This window comes from Bos javanicus, chromosome 5 (assembly GCF_032452875.1).
Source record: "Bos javanicus breed banteng chromosome 5, ARS-OSU_banteng_1.0, whole genome shotgun sequence".
Classification (NCBI taxonomy): domain Eukaryota; kingdom Metazoa; phylum Chordata; class Mammalia; order Artiodactyla; family Bovidae; genus Bos; species Bos javanicus.
In genome coordinates this window covers 47,798,444-47,812,074 of record NC_083872.1, presented here as the reverse complement: position 1 = coordinate 47,812,074, position 13,631 = coordinate 47,798,444, and the positions used below count along the sequence as shown (strand labels likewise).

Genomic DNA, 13,631 nt, shown 5'->3' with positions numbered 1-13,631 from the left:
GGGCACTTCCTTCTGCATCCCAGTGGCGAATCACTTCTAGCAAGTCTGTTCTTATCTTTCTGCAGTTCTTTCTCATGTCTAACTGGCTACAAGGTCCTTGAATATGTCGAGCCTTTCAATTATTTCTTTCAATGATCTGAACGTAGCACAGTGCCTAGAACTTAGTAACTGGTTTATGGTAACTGTCTTTTGAGTAAGTAATGGATGTGCTTGTTCTCTTTTCCCCTCTAGGATGAGTAGGATTTGTCTACTCATGTTTAAAATAGAACTCTCTTTGTAATCCCCAAACTTGCATGCTTCAAGTCTTCTCAGTTTAAAAAAATCATTATCTACTCAACCGTTCACACCCTCATAACGCAGAATCACTAGGATCTTCCCTTTTCCTCATGGTCCATATCTGATCCATAAGGAAGTTATGCAAGCTCTGCTTCAAGCCACGTCCTAAATTCCACTTTCTATCACCATATCTGGCACTATCACTTTGGATGCTGTGCAAGCCATCATCATTCCTTACCTGTTCCATGGCTAAACCTTTTGTTTGTTCTGATTTTGCTACTGTCCCCCCTGCACTTCATAAAGATCTTTCCAAAACATCCATCAGGTTATCTCACTCTCCTCCATAAAATGCTCCATGACTTTATTACACTTGGACTATAATCTAAAAATTTACCAAGGCACTACATCATTACTTGGCCCCTTCCAACCTCTCCTACCCCAACTCCAAAGCCAAATCTGATTCCTATCCCCAACTCCTTTATATGCTCCAGCATGAGCATTTATTTTATTTTATTTTGCTGTTGCTCCTATCCACCAAGGTTATTATTCTGGCTCAGGTTTTTACACTGGCTGCTCCTTCTGCCTGCAATGTTCTTGTTGCTCCTTCTCAACCTTCAAATCTCTGCTCAAATGTCTCTTCCTTAGAGAGTCACCCTATGAAAATAAACCCCCTACAGACATTCTCTAACTCCCATTCTGCTTTATTTCCCTCAAAGTATGACTGCCAACTAAATTTATATTAAAAAAATTAACTTGTGTCCTGCTATTTGCCTCTCCTGTCTGCTGCTGTATCTCTGTTGTATAGTAGAATAACTGGCCTATGATAACTATTCAGCAAATATTTGTTGGCATAATGCGATCCCTATGCCCAAAGGCATATCTTTATTGATTGCTAATGATTATTTGGAGAAGGTAATGGCACCCCACTCCAGCACTCTTGCCTGGAAAATCCCATGGACGGAGGAGCCTGGTGGGCTGCAGTCCATGGGGTCACTAAGAGTCGGACAAGACTCAGCGACTTCACTTTCACTTTTCACTTTCATGCATTGGAGAAGGAAATGGCAACCCACTCCAGTGTTCTTGCCTGGAGAATCCCAGGGACGGCGGAGCCTGGTGGGCTGCCGTCTATGGGGTCGCACAGAGTCGGATGCAACTGAAGCGACTTAGCAGCAATGGTTATTAGGTCTGTGAGATGGTAGTAACACTTCACTAAGAGATGGTAGTAACACTTCACTTTATTAAATGAGAACTAGCGCCTACCTCTAAAACCTGTATACCTATTAGCTACTGACAAACACCTCCTCCATGACTAAACATAAACACCCTTGCTGTTTTTGATGTTAAGTTCACCCTCTCTTTCCTATGGCAAGTTTTGATGACTATGGAAATAGTCTTGAATAAAGTCTTCTTTGTCATTTTTAACAAGTGTCTGGTGGCAACTTCTCTTTAACACCAGAGACCAAATATTTACCTACTTGGCCTACATAAATTCATCTAATGAATTTTCATTGTTCCCTACAGAACCTTCAATTTTTTTTTTTTTTTTTTTTGCAGTAGGAAGAGTCAAAGAGAGGCATTGCCTGTCCTCATGACTGAATACTATGGTTTCTCAAGCATATACGGGAAAAGTCAGGAAGAATACAGGCTACATGATTTTTTTATCACCTTTACAAAAGCTATTACTTATTCATTTTGTCACATTTATTTTCAATTGTTCTTGTGGTGACATTTTAATGAATAATACAAAAGCAATGCACAATTCAAAATGACACCCCAAACCTCCCAAACAAAAACACATTCAGTATATAAAAAATGATCATTCCTCCCACATTCTCTGCCATATAGTCCACTTAATTCACATGCAGTCCACTCCCAACTATGCAGCTGACTTGAGATTATATGATCATACCTGCAACATCAAACTCAATTTCCAGCGTGACCTTGCTTGTGATTGAAGAGTCTCGGAGGAGCTGATTGGCTTCCTCAAAGGTGCTGTCTTCAGTTGGAATTCCATTAATGGCCAGCACTCTGTCTCCAATTTGAAGCACCCCACATCTAAATTTAGAACCAGACATTACAGGTTGTAGACAGAGTAAATGATTTTCAAGTTGACATTGCCAAGATCCTTTCAATATAGCATTTGTTCTTGTTTATTCATTGCTGTGGGGCATCCTATTAGGTCAACTGCTATGTCTTACATTCTTTTTTTCTATATAAAAATATAGCTGATTTATTATACTGTGTTACTTTCAGGTATACAGCAAAGTGATTCAGTTATATGCAAGTCCAACATTCTTGTATTTCATGGCTACCAATGTGAACAAAGGAATCTTGAAATATCCCAGAGAAGTAATGCATAATTTAGCACCATGATATTATTATAATCTGATGTGAACCAATATACAGTAATGATGAATGTGCATTCCCCATGGCAGAGAAATTATCATGAAGTTTTGACTTCAGAGATTTTTTTTTTTTGTAATGGATTTTTTCTTTTTAATTAATTTAGCCTCTAGTCCCCAATGGACAAAAATCTGCTAAAGGCACCACCCAGGCTCACTATTTTTCTCCAACCTGATCAAGAACATAAAATTTTATTGTCAGAACAGAGAGTTCATCTCATCTTGCATTTCCTGCATTGAGCACTGTTCCATAATTTATTAGCCAGTCGAAGATAGCCAGCAAGAAATGCAGGGCAGAAAATGATGCTGTGAAAGAAAGGATCTCACCTCTCGGCTGGGCTGTCAGCTTCAATATAGGAAATCAGAGGTGGAGAGGAGAGGGTCTCTGTAGCAAACACACTGCCCTGCAGTTGAATCCCAAATCCTGTGACAGGATCCGCGGTCAGCACAACCTCTGTGGTTTCTGTGTGAACGACCTGCCCAGCCAAGCCCACGGTGCTAGAGGCTAACGACACTAGAGGAACAAACACACACAGCAGAAATGACTTTAAACTGGAACAGGCACCAGGAAGGCCAGTGTTTCTGAAACAGATCATGTCTCTGGAAAAAAAAAAAGCCCACTGTTAATGGTGGGACATGAGGTTTTGGTCTTTAAGCAAAAGTTTAACTAGAGCTGAATGGGGTAAATGAATCACCCAATATCTGTCACATCTAAGTCATAGCATCAGTGTAGCCCCTCGTCACACCCACCTCTCATATCAAGGACAGCTGTGGCAACTGTAGGAAGAGCATGGTCTTGGGGTCAGGGTACCTGGGATCTAGTCGTGGCTCAACCACTAAGAAACCAGCTGGGTGACCTTGGGACTAAGTCATTAATCTCTTTCCTATCTAGGAGAAAGGGGGTTGGGCTAACTGATCTAACTTTTCCCCCCTACTTTAGATATTTGTTCCTAAGTTTCTAGCTTTTTACAAAAAACTTGACCTTCAGGTTTGAAGAAACAATTGATCTAAGTCTGGCTCCTGAGGTGGTAAGGAGGTAACTGGTCATCAACCTTCATCTATCATTGGCTTGGCATGATGGAGTCATTTAAATGACTTTTATACATTTCCACTTTTCTAATACATGGTCCTATTTCAGCATTTATCAGTTTTTTATTTTCCTTCTTGTCTCGTCACTAGACTCTTGAGTTCCTTAAAGATCGGAACCAGGTCTTTTCCCCTCTGAAATTCCAGTGCCTGGAATTTCCATGGCTAAAGCCATGTGGGATGAATCCGGTTCTATAACATCAATATTTTCCTTTTTGGAATCAGCCCTTGGTCTGCTGAGTTACGGAACGAGACTGGTCCTTCAGGACTCCAATTCTTCTACCATGTGGATCATTCCAGCATTCAGGCTGACACTGCAGAGGATGGTGAGGTGTATCCTTTTCCCATGAGGAGTAAGGAAAATCTACTTCTTCTTAAGAGGCACTGTCACTGTTCTTTCCCAGCAGGGTTAATGTCACTGAGGTTAAAGTGGCTTGCTTTAGGAGGTGAAAGTAGCCTCCAACCCTCATCTTTCTATAGACGGTGGCCTACAATCCCAAGATCGGACACATAATCAAATGTCAATTCAGATTGGGTTTTCTACTGTGGCTTTGTTAATATCACAACTGTATTCTGAATGCTCTCCAGATCACACATTTTGTTATTGGTGGCACAAAACCAGTAGAAGGTACCATTTCATGTCAGCAAAAATCTGGAGGGTTGCATTTCTTTCCAGTTAGTACTCATAGCAGGTGGGAATATAATATTAGAACATCACCCTTAGGCAGATGGCACTCTGTCTTCTGAGTGAAGATTTTTGGACTTCAACAAGTATATTTTACTTTATATGGAACTTTCTATAGGTCCACATTAATATTTTTTCCATTTACCATCCCAATTTGGCATAGACTTTTGGACTACTCAACTGGAGTTAAAAGTCTGAATTGTTAAGTCAGCTGATTACCATTTCCACTAAGAAAGAATCAAGAAGGAATAGGTCATTTTAATAGTAATGGGGGGATTAGTTTAGATTTAGCAAAGACTTTCTGAGGGAAAGACGTGCTATATTTTTCTGAAACAGAAGACAGTTGAGGAATTTCATTTTCTAGAAGGTTTTGAAAATAGAAATAAGTATTAATTCATATGGGTATCATTAAATCTATAACCTCTACCTGGAGGCAAGCTGAGATGGTAGAAATTATGAGGACATTTAATTTAGAATTAAAAATGTATTAAACACTGGTTTTATAATTTTATGAAGAGTACAGGATTATATTAAATACCTTAGGATTTTACCATTAACTCTGAAAGTCCTCTGACGTACTAGAATCTGTTCTTTGAAATAGTACAATTTCATTGGAAATTGCTTGTACTGATTACTCACACATATTAAAGTCTTGAAAATGACCAATAGAGATAAAGAAGATAAACTACAGATTTAAAGATGATAGGCCAAAAAAAAAAAAAAAACAAACTAATATTACTTGGAGGAGAAAAAGATGAGTTTGATTATCCTGCTTCATTAATGTGGTCAAAAAGCAGGAGAAAATAAAAGTTATTTATGAATTACAACCAGGTAGTTTAAACTTCTGTATAATGCATTCTCTCCCTCCAGCAGCAAAGCAGCAAATACAAGGTATTGGCTCTGGTCTGTGGTGTGCCCGATTCTACTTACAAGTGAAGATGGAAATGACCACACTGCTGACGTGCTGTGTTTGAACACTGCTAACGCGTGTGTGCCAAGGTTGTGTTCGGGATTTACATCTGCTCTGTCCTCTTCTCACTCCTTTCTGGAGGGTTCTGCAGGAGTTCACCCTGTGTTTTTGTCAATCCTTGTGTTTCCTACTGTAAGGAAAGGCCAAGTAATGGGAGGCCAAAGATGACTTCTTAGCTCTGAGGTTTAAAAATCTGCCAAATGTTTTCTTAATTTAGACAGCTGTGAAATTTATTGTCAGATATAAAAAGCATCTGAAAAGTATATAGAGAAATGGACCTCAAAGATTCTCTTTTTAAAAAGGGAAAGCACAAACACAGTCCCCCTACTATCACAAATTCTGTAGTAGAATTTCCCTCATTTGGGGAAATTGTAGGGGTCAGTGTATGTGGACTACAATGGAGAAGCCCCACCCTGGGAAGACCACCTACACGATCATGGTATCTCCCCTGCCAGGTAATTATCAAAGATTTATTCATATACTGTGCTTACAATTATTGGATTCTGTAACTGAAGACCTATATCTCACTAAGTGTTCCACATTAGAGTCCACATTGTACATCACATGATCCAGTTCAGGAGACAGTCGGAGTGGTCAACAGCTCCCTCCTCCAAATAGGGGTAGGGCAGCTCTTAAGCTGACCCCTTCGAGAGCTCTGTGCATGGTCATTTTAAAAGCTTACCATGAGCTGCCTTTGAATTCCGGTTGTTTTTCAGGGGCTGGTGGCAGGCACAAAAATTGTTCGGTTGTTTCATTCTCTTCCTTTCAGCTCTTTCCAGTGGTGCCCTCCCTAGCAGTAAGCGATGACCACAGAAGAGGCAAGGATCATTCTGAGAACGTGTTGTAAGGTCTACCCTTTGCTGCAATTCAGGCAGACTGCAAACAGGAAAGCGTCTACACTGGCCCTGTGTACCGGAGCAGGAAGCTGGGCGGAATAGCCAGATCCACTGCTCAGTCATGCCCCGCCATCACAGGGGATGATGGGCTTCTGGGAGGGGCCTTGATCCTCTATGGCAGAAAAAGGGGCAGCTCATGCTGTGGGGGAAAGGTCAGTAAGAATACGGAAGAGGTGATAAGTGGGTTCCCTCTGTGACATGGCTCTGCCACGTCCCAGGGCTTTGTGACACTCCTGGAAACCAATGCTGGGGGTACTTAACATTTTCCCTGGGACACAAACATGACTTTCCTCTTTTAATCCTTGTAACATGCTGTAACAGGCTTCCTGTATTTTCCTCCTTGGTCAATAACAGAGAATGTTTTAATATTTATGTGAGAAAATTTCATTCTTTTCTGGCCATGTCCTTCCTTTGTATTAGAAACATAAGTAAGAATTTTTTTTTCTTTCTGTTTTGCTCTGGCCTCAACTGATCACCAATACAGCTAAGAGATTTTTATTATATTTGTTGTGACTTTACCATGATTCACCATCCATACAAATGGCCTGGTTGCTATAGGAACGTAAGTATTAGAAAAGGGGCAGTAAATGGTGGCACCAAATAAAGACATAAATAAAGTGGTGGAAATAAACCATAATATAGTGAGAGTGGCAATAAAAGTTTTATTATCTGTTATTTGGGAAAACCTTTACCTCTAACGTGACCATACCAAGTTCAAGCAAAAAATAGAGAGAGAAAGAAAACCGAAAAACTAAATCCTCAGTTTTCTTCTGATTTTGGAAAATTAACATTAGTTTCTTAGGTCTTTCTGAAGTGGGAATAAAAGTTTATAGCTTTCTGAATCTCTTGTTTGATTAAAATATAAAATGCATAATTTCCTGAGATACACATAAATCCTGGCAGATATATGGTCAGTGGTGCTCTAGTGGCTAACATCTACAGCGAATGCTAAGAGCAGATTTCTAGAACCAGGTTTCTGCTTATACTTCTATTATGTTGGAGAATAACGTGCTGTTTAAGAGAGAATTTATCACTAGGTTATGGGTATTGGTGACAGGGTGGCCTTGGCCTTGTTTCCTACTACAAAATTCAAGATGTATAAATATCAACCTGCAATAGCCAAACAGATTATCATTTATTTGTCATGACTAATGTCCTTAATCAACCTAGCAGTCTTACCTAACACAAACAAATGTTTAGCCATTAAAGCAGAAGCGCAAACATGAATGCATTTGTTTTAATTGCTCTTCCCTGATGAGGGCTGTTAGCCTGCTTTCTCAGTAAGCGGTGCTGCACATGAAGCCATTTTATGTAAAAATTTCATCTACAAATATCCACTACAAATCCTGATTCACTATATGGGAATATTCAACTTCTATATTATGCCTAAATGGAAATGTGGTGAAATATGCCTAAGTCTTGGAGCAGTGTTAATATCTCAAATTTAGGCACCATAATAGCAAACACGTAAACTATTCAAAATAGCTAACAATTAAATAGTGCTTACTATTTACTATGTATTATTGCAGCATATATATACATCATATTATATATTGCATATATATAATTATAATACTTATTTCATTGGGTAATTGTGAATATTATATGAGAATATATAATTATTCATGCATACATATGAACATATCATATATATATGAATATATAGTCTAGAACTTATAGATGTTCAAGCTGGTTTTAGAAAAGGCAGAGGAACCAGAGATCATATTGCCAACATCCGCTGGATCATCGAAAAAGCAAGAGAGTTCCAGAAAAACATCTATTTCTGCTTTATTGACTATGCCAATGTCTTTGACTGTGTGGATCACAATCAACTGTGGAAAATTCTGAAAGAGATGGGAATACCAGATTACCTGACCTGCCTCTTGATAAATCTGTATGCAGGCTCAGGAAGCAACAGTTAGAACTGGACAGGGAAAAACAGACTGGTTCCAAATAGGAAAAGGAGTTCGTCAAGGTTGTATACTTTCACCCTGCTTATTTAACTTATATGCAGAGTACATCATGAGAAACGCTGGGCTTGATGAAGCACAAGCTGGAATCAAGATGGCTGGGAGAAATATCAATAACCTCAGATATGCAGATGACACCACCCTTATGGCAGAAAGTGAAGAGGAACTAAAGAGCCTCTTGATGAAAGTGAAAGAGGAGAGTGAAAAACTTGGCTTAAAGCTCAACATTCAGAAAACTAAGATCATGGCATCTGTTCCCATCACTTCATGGGAAATAGATGGGGAAACAGTGGAAACAGTGTCAGACTTTATTTTTTGGGCTCCAAAATCACTGCAGATGGTGACTGCAGCCATGAAATTAAAAGACCGTTGCTCCTTGGAAGGAAAGTTGTGACCAATCTAGATAGCATATGAAAAAGCAGAGACATTACTTTGCCAACAAAGTTCTGTCTAGTCAAGGCTATAGTTTTTCCAGTAGTCATATATGGATGTGAGAGTTGGACTATAAAGAAAACTGAGAGCTGAAGAATTGATGCTTTTGACCAGTGGTGTTGGAGAAGACTCTTGAGAGTCCCTTGGACTACAAGGAGATCCAACCAGTTCATCCTAAAGGAGATCAGTCCTGGGTGTTCATTGGAAGGCCTGATGTTGAAGCTGAAACTCCATACTTTGGCCACCTAATGTGAAGAGCGGACTCATTTGAAAAGACCCTGATGCTGGGAAAGATTGAGGGCAGGAGGAGAGGGGGATGACAGAGGATGAGATGGTTGGATGGCATCACTGACTCAATGGACATGAGTTTGGTTGGACTCCGGGAGTTGGTGATGGACAGGGAGCCCTGGTGTGCTGTAGTCCATGGGTACAAAGAGTCGGACATGACTGAGTGACTGAACTGACTGGCAATAATATATATATATATATGCATTTTCATATAATCTTCACAATTACCCAATGGGGTAAGTACTATAATTAGCCTCACTTTGTTGCTAAGAAAGCCAAGATATAGAAAGCTTAAAAATCTTGCTCAAGGTCTTACTGCTACAAAGTAATGACTTTGGGATGAGAAGAATCTGGGCTCATCACCAGTTCACTATGCTGCCTTCAACTTGTTTCTTTCAAGAGTAAATAATTTACCCTCTAGTGTTAGCTAAGAAATATCTAGAAGCTCCTTGTTCGCATTTTGACTAAACTCAGTCTTCCTTCCATTTACCTATATTAAAGATGACAAATCTTATATTTGAAGGGATATGCACATCAAAACCAGGAATACACCACAGCAGTGGTTAGCCATGGTTTCCTTTGTAAGCAAACCTTCGCGTTCCTGTAACATGAAGAGACCATTTCCCAGTATGGGTGATGGCCAGTCTCCCACACTGCTGGTGGTGCTGGGAGGCCTGGCCACAGACCCACTTCTGAAGATGACTCTCTGGCAAACAAGCTGAAGAGCCAATAGATCCAACCACCTCTCTTCACAAGAATGTTTTCTCTTTAACACCAGTCTTGAAGTACTTGGGTTTAGCTATCTTTAGGTAGCTTAAGTGGAGAAGGCAATGGCACCCCAGTCCAGTACTCTTGCCTGGAAAATCCCATGGACAGGAGAGCCTAGTAGGCTGCAGTTCATGAGGTCGCTAAGAGTCGGACACGACTGAGCGACTTCACTTTCACTTTTCACTTTCATGCATTGGAGAAGGAAATGGCAACCCACTCCAGTGTTCTTGCCTGGAGAATCCCAGGGACGGGGGAGCCTGGTGGGCTGCCGTCTATGGGGTCGCACTGAGTCGGACAGGACTGAAGCGACTTAGCAGCAGCAGCAGCAGCAGCAGGTAGCTTAAGAGTGTTCCTTACTTTATCTCCATAGTAAACACAAGAAGAGATCCCATCTTCTTTGAGTTGTTTTTATGGGAAACACAATCATGGCCACCAGAAAAAAAAAAAAAATACAAGAAACACTTACCTCTCTCTACACTGGTTAGATCTGGCTGGAAAACTAGGTGTTCTCTTTCTTTAAAACTTACATGATTATGATGAGAGATTATGCTCTGCCCTCCCACTCCCACAAAAGAAAAATTCAGGAGTGATGTGTTTCTTCCCTTTTTCCCTAAGGCATTTGATCACCCTTTCTTCTTTACATGGACAAGCAGCTATCCAGAAGCAGGCCGCCAACCACATCTTCCTAGTTTTTCCTAGTCTGTAACATGCTTGCCTGTCCCAGAAGATCATAGTTCTAAGAGTCGTAGTTGAAATTCCTAGTCTTTAGGATACCTGTTGTAAAGATAAGGATCCTTTCAATCTTCCTGACACTTAAGTGGGTAACATATATGTTAGGGCAGTGCTTGTCAGTGGAGCAGGTTCCCTGTGAAAGTATTAGAATCTTGAGGTATGAAATACAGATTGAAAAGGCACATTTAAGGGGAATAAGCTATAGTTTGAAAGGCATGTTTAAACTTATTATTGTCTTTTTTTGCAGGGATGGTTCATGAAATATGAAATTTATAATGCTGCTGCTGCTGCTAAGTCATTTCAGTCGTGTCCAACTCTGTGTGACCCCATGGACTGCAGCCTACCAGGCTTCTCCGTCCATGGGATTCTCTAGGCAAGAACACTGGAGTGGGTTGCCATTTCCTCCTCCAATGCATGAAAGTGAAAAGTGAAAGTGAAGTCGCTCAGTCATGTCTGACTCTTAGCGACCCCATGGATTGCAGCCTACCAGGCTCCTCCGTCCATGGGATTTTCCAGGCTAGAGTACTGGAGAGGGGTGCCATTGCTTTCTCCAGAAATTTATAATACTACACAAATACATGGGACTCATATTTACCAAAAGGGGATACAGTTTTCAGAGTGAGTAGGTGGACCCATCTTTAGTCAATAAGAAACAAAGAACAATGGTTTTATGTTCAAAGGTACCCAGAATATAAGGAAGGAGTCTTAAAGAAAAAAATTACATCTTTGATTTTATCAGATCAAAAGAGCAAGAAAAAAAATTCAAATAAAACGTTGTAGGCAAAGGTAGTATGAACTAACCCAGTCTGAAATTGTATGTGGTGCAATTGTTATGTCGATAAGGGATATCATTTCAATGGTCTTTGGCACAGGGTAGTGAGCTACTTATCTTCTTCCTGCAAAACACTCTTCCTATAGGTTTCCTTACATCCAAGATGCCAATGGACCCACAGGTTTGTTCAGGCCAAAAGACATCGGTTAACATTTCACTTACGTGAGCTTTTGAAGTCTTTCTTTTTCAGTCGCCTCCTCATCATGGTTCCACGTGGGCTAGTGGAGTAGAGGCTTCGAGGCAAAGTCCCCATGTTCAGGGAACTCAGGCTGTATGCACTCATGGAGGTGGGAGAGAAGGATGAAGACACCAAAGCTGCTGTAAGAGAGTGAAGACTTGGCACAGAGCATTCTCAGGGGGCGTGTAAGCCTGCCACACCTGTCAACCAGCAACAATCCAGAAAGACACACAAGATGCACAGCAATGGCTACTAGGTGGCTCCAACCAATCAGAGACCAAGTCTCAGGAGCCATGGAGACAGTGCTTTAGAATCTGTGTTATAAGAGCCCAGAAATGCCTAAGGAGCAGCATCGATCTCCGTAAGTACAATGCAACACAGAGAGGCTCTACGAGTTTTGCTTTAGACAAAAAAAGAAAACATTAAAGCAAGTTTCTCCATAAACAACAACTCAGTGCTTCAGATACATAATCTCATTTTCATAGACAGCTTCTGGCATGAATTTCACAAGTGGTTCCATATACACAAATAAGGTCTGAGAACATTATCTTCTATATACTATTCTTCATTGCTGTTTCCTGACCACACATAAATCATTCTGAACATTTACATCCTCTCTTAACAACAAATGCTTTCTGATGGAAAAGACAGACTTAAGAGATGACAGAAATGAGAAGTTGCTACTACAAAAAAAAAAAAAAGACACCACACCTATGAAACCAAATATGGTATGAATCAGATGAAGAAGGCATGAGAAGAATATAATTTAAGTAAAAGACCAGGAGGAGAAAGCCTGGAACATTACGAGGGCTGTTTGGAGGAGGCGCTTTCATGACTGTCAGGGCCGGCGCTCTGCAATGGTCAGGGTGGAACGAGTTATAGTGATGGTAGGTGTGAAGGCTGCAGTGGTTGCTGGCCCAGAAGTCCCAGGGAAGTGGCCTGTCGCTCCTCTGAATTTTCACTGCCCACATGAAGTGATGATGAGAAATAAGAAAAAACAAACAAACAAAGAACCAAAAAAGAGGAAAAAGTAACTGAACTGCACAAATAAAAAGTAACAACAACAACAAAAAAATGAAGCCTGCTTGCACAAAAAAAGGAAAAAAACTGGCTTTGCCCTTTTCTCAGTGGTCAGCAAAACCTATGATTAACACCAGAGATGGTAACTTTTCATCTTCCCAACAATAATGCATGTCTTTCCCCAGCCCATTTTTTTCTCCTTTTAAGATGACTACTGAATCAATTTCTAATCTCCCCCTGTGCTTCACAGCAGAGATTAAAACATTTTTTTCTTTAACTTAAAAGTCAACCCTGCAAGATCTATGGCACAAGATTAGTAATTAGAGATTTGCAAATCTTGGCCAGTTAGTAGCTCTTGTTTTGAGAAAAAGAAAAGAATGAATGATAAATCATACTGGCTCCTGATTCAAAGGATGTACTAGTCACATATCACAATTTACTGCTCTGACATTTTAATTACACTACTATTCATCACTTGAACTACAATAAACTACTCTATCAGGATCTTATCCATACCCTAATAAGAAGATGCAAGTGTCAACATACTTTACAATTTGGGGGGTATTTTTAAAAGCTGTATTTATATTTGAAAGAAGGCATTTAATTATTAAAACTATTTCAAATATTCTTGTATTTTTTAAGATGCCACAAAATTTTAATAAAGCTAATTTCAAAATGCTGGTGTCCACTTTATGTTTTAAAAAATGTGTATCATACTTCCATTCTAATTTCAATATTGTTTAGATTTGATTTTCTACTCAGTGGTCTGAAAGTATGAGCGCTTTTATGTTTGTTACTATATTGATTGGAAAATTTTCACTTAACTGTCTTAAAGAATGAAAAATAAAATATGGACTTTTATCTCTATTGTCATGATTCTAAGACTAGGTGCCTTACATGTGAATGAATTTGCAGTATTTATTCATGGAGTGAGGTCAGATACTCTAAGTATTTAAAGGAGAGTCCTTTGGGTAAGAGTGTAAATTACACCATCAGTGACATCCGCCTCATTGACACATCTCAGCCTTTCTGGAATGAGACAGATCATGGAACAAAAGCATGAACAGATCACCACGGGCTGAGGCCACCTGTATTT

The 13,631-nt window shown here is 39.9% G+C and overlaps 1 protein-coding gene and 1 non-coding gene across 6 annotated transcripts in view; both read right to left on the bottom strand.

Moving 5' to 3' along the window:
* Positions 1-13,631, bottom strand: part of GRIP1 (glutamate receptor interacting protein 1) — a 305,928-nt gene that overhangs the window by 94,732 nt on the left and 197,565 nt on the right. For 3 of the 5 annotated variants that reach the window (XM_061416574.1, XM_061416570.1, XM_061416571.1), the window contains 4 exons: positions 12,321-12,476; positions 11,500-11,655; positions 3,006-3,192; positions 2,186-2,331 (listed from right to left, as the gene is read on the bottom strand). In XM_061416574.1, the coding sequence (XP_061272558.1) occupies positions 2,186-2,331; positions 3,006-3,192; positions 11,500-11,655; positions 12,321-12,476 (645 nt within the window). The remainder of the gene's footprint in view (positions 1-2,185; positions 2,332-3,005; positions 3,193-11,499; positions 11,656-12,320; positions 12,477-13,631) is intronic. The other 2 variants (XM_061416572.1, XM_061416573.1) reach the window with 2 other exon arrangements.
* On the bottom strand, positions 5,718-5,882 carry LOC133249020 (U1 spliceosomal RNA). Its single transcript, XR_009736834.1, has one exon. It is a non-coding gene; the product is annotated as a U1 spliceosomal RNA (small nuclear RNA).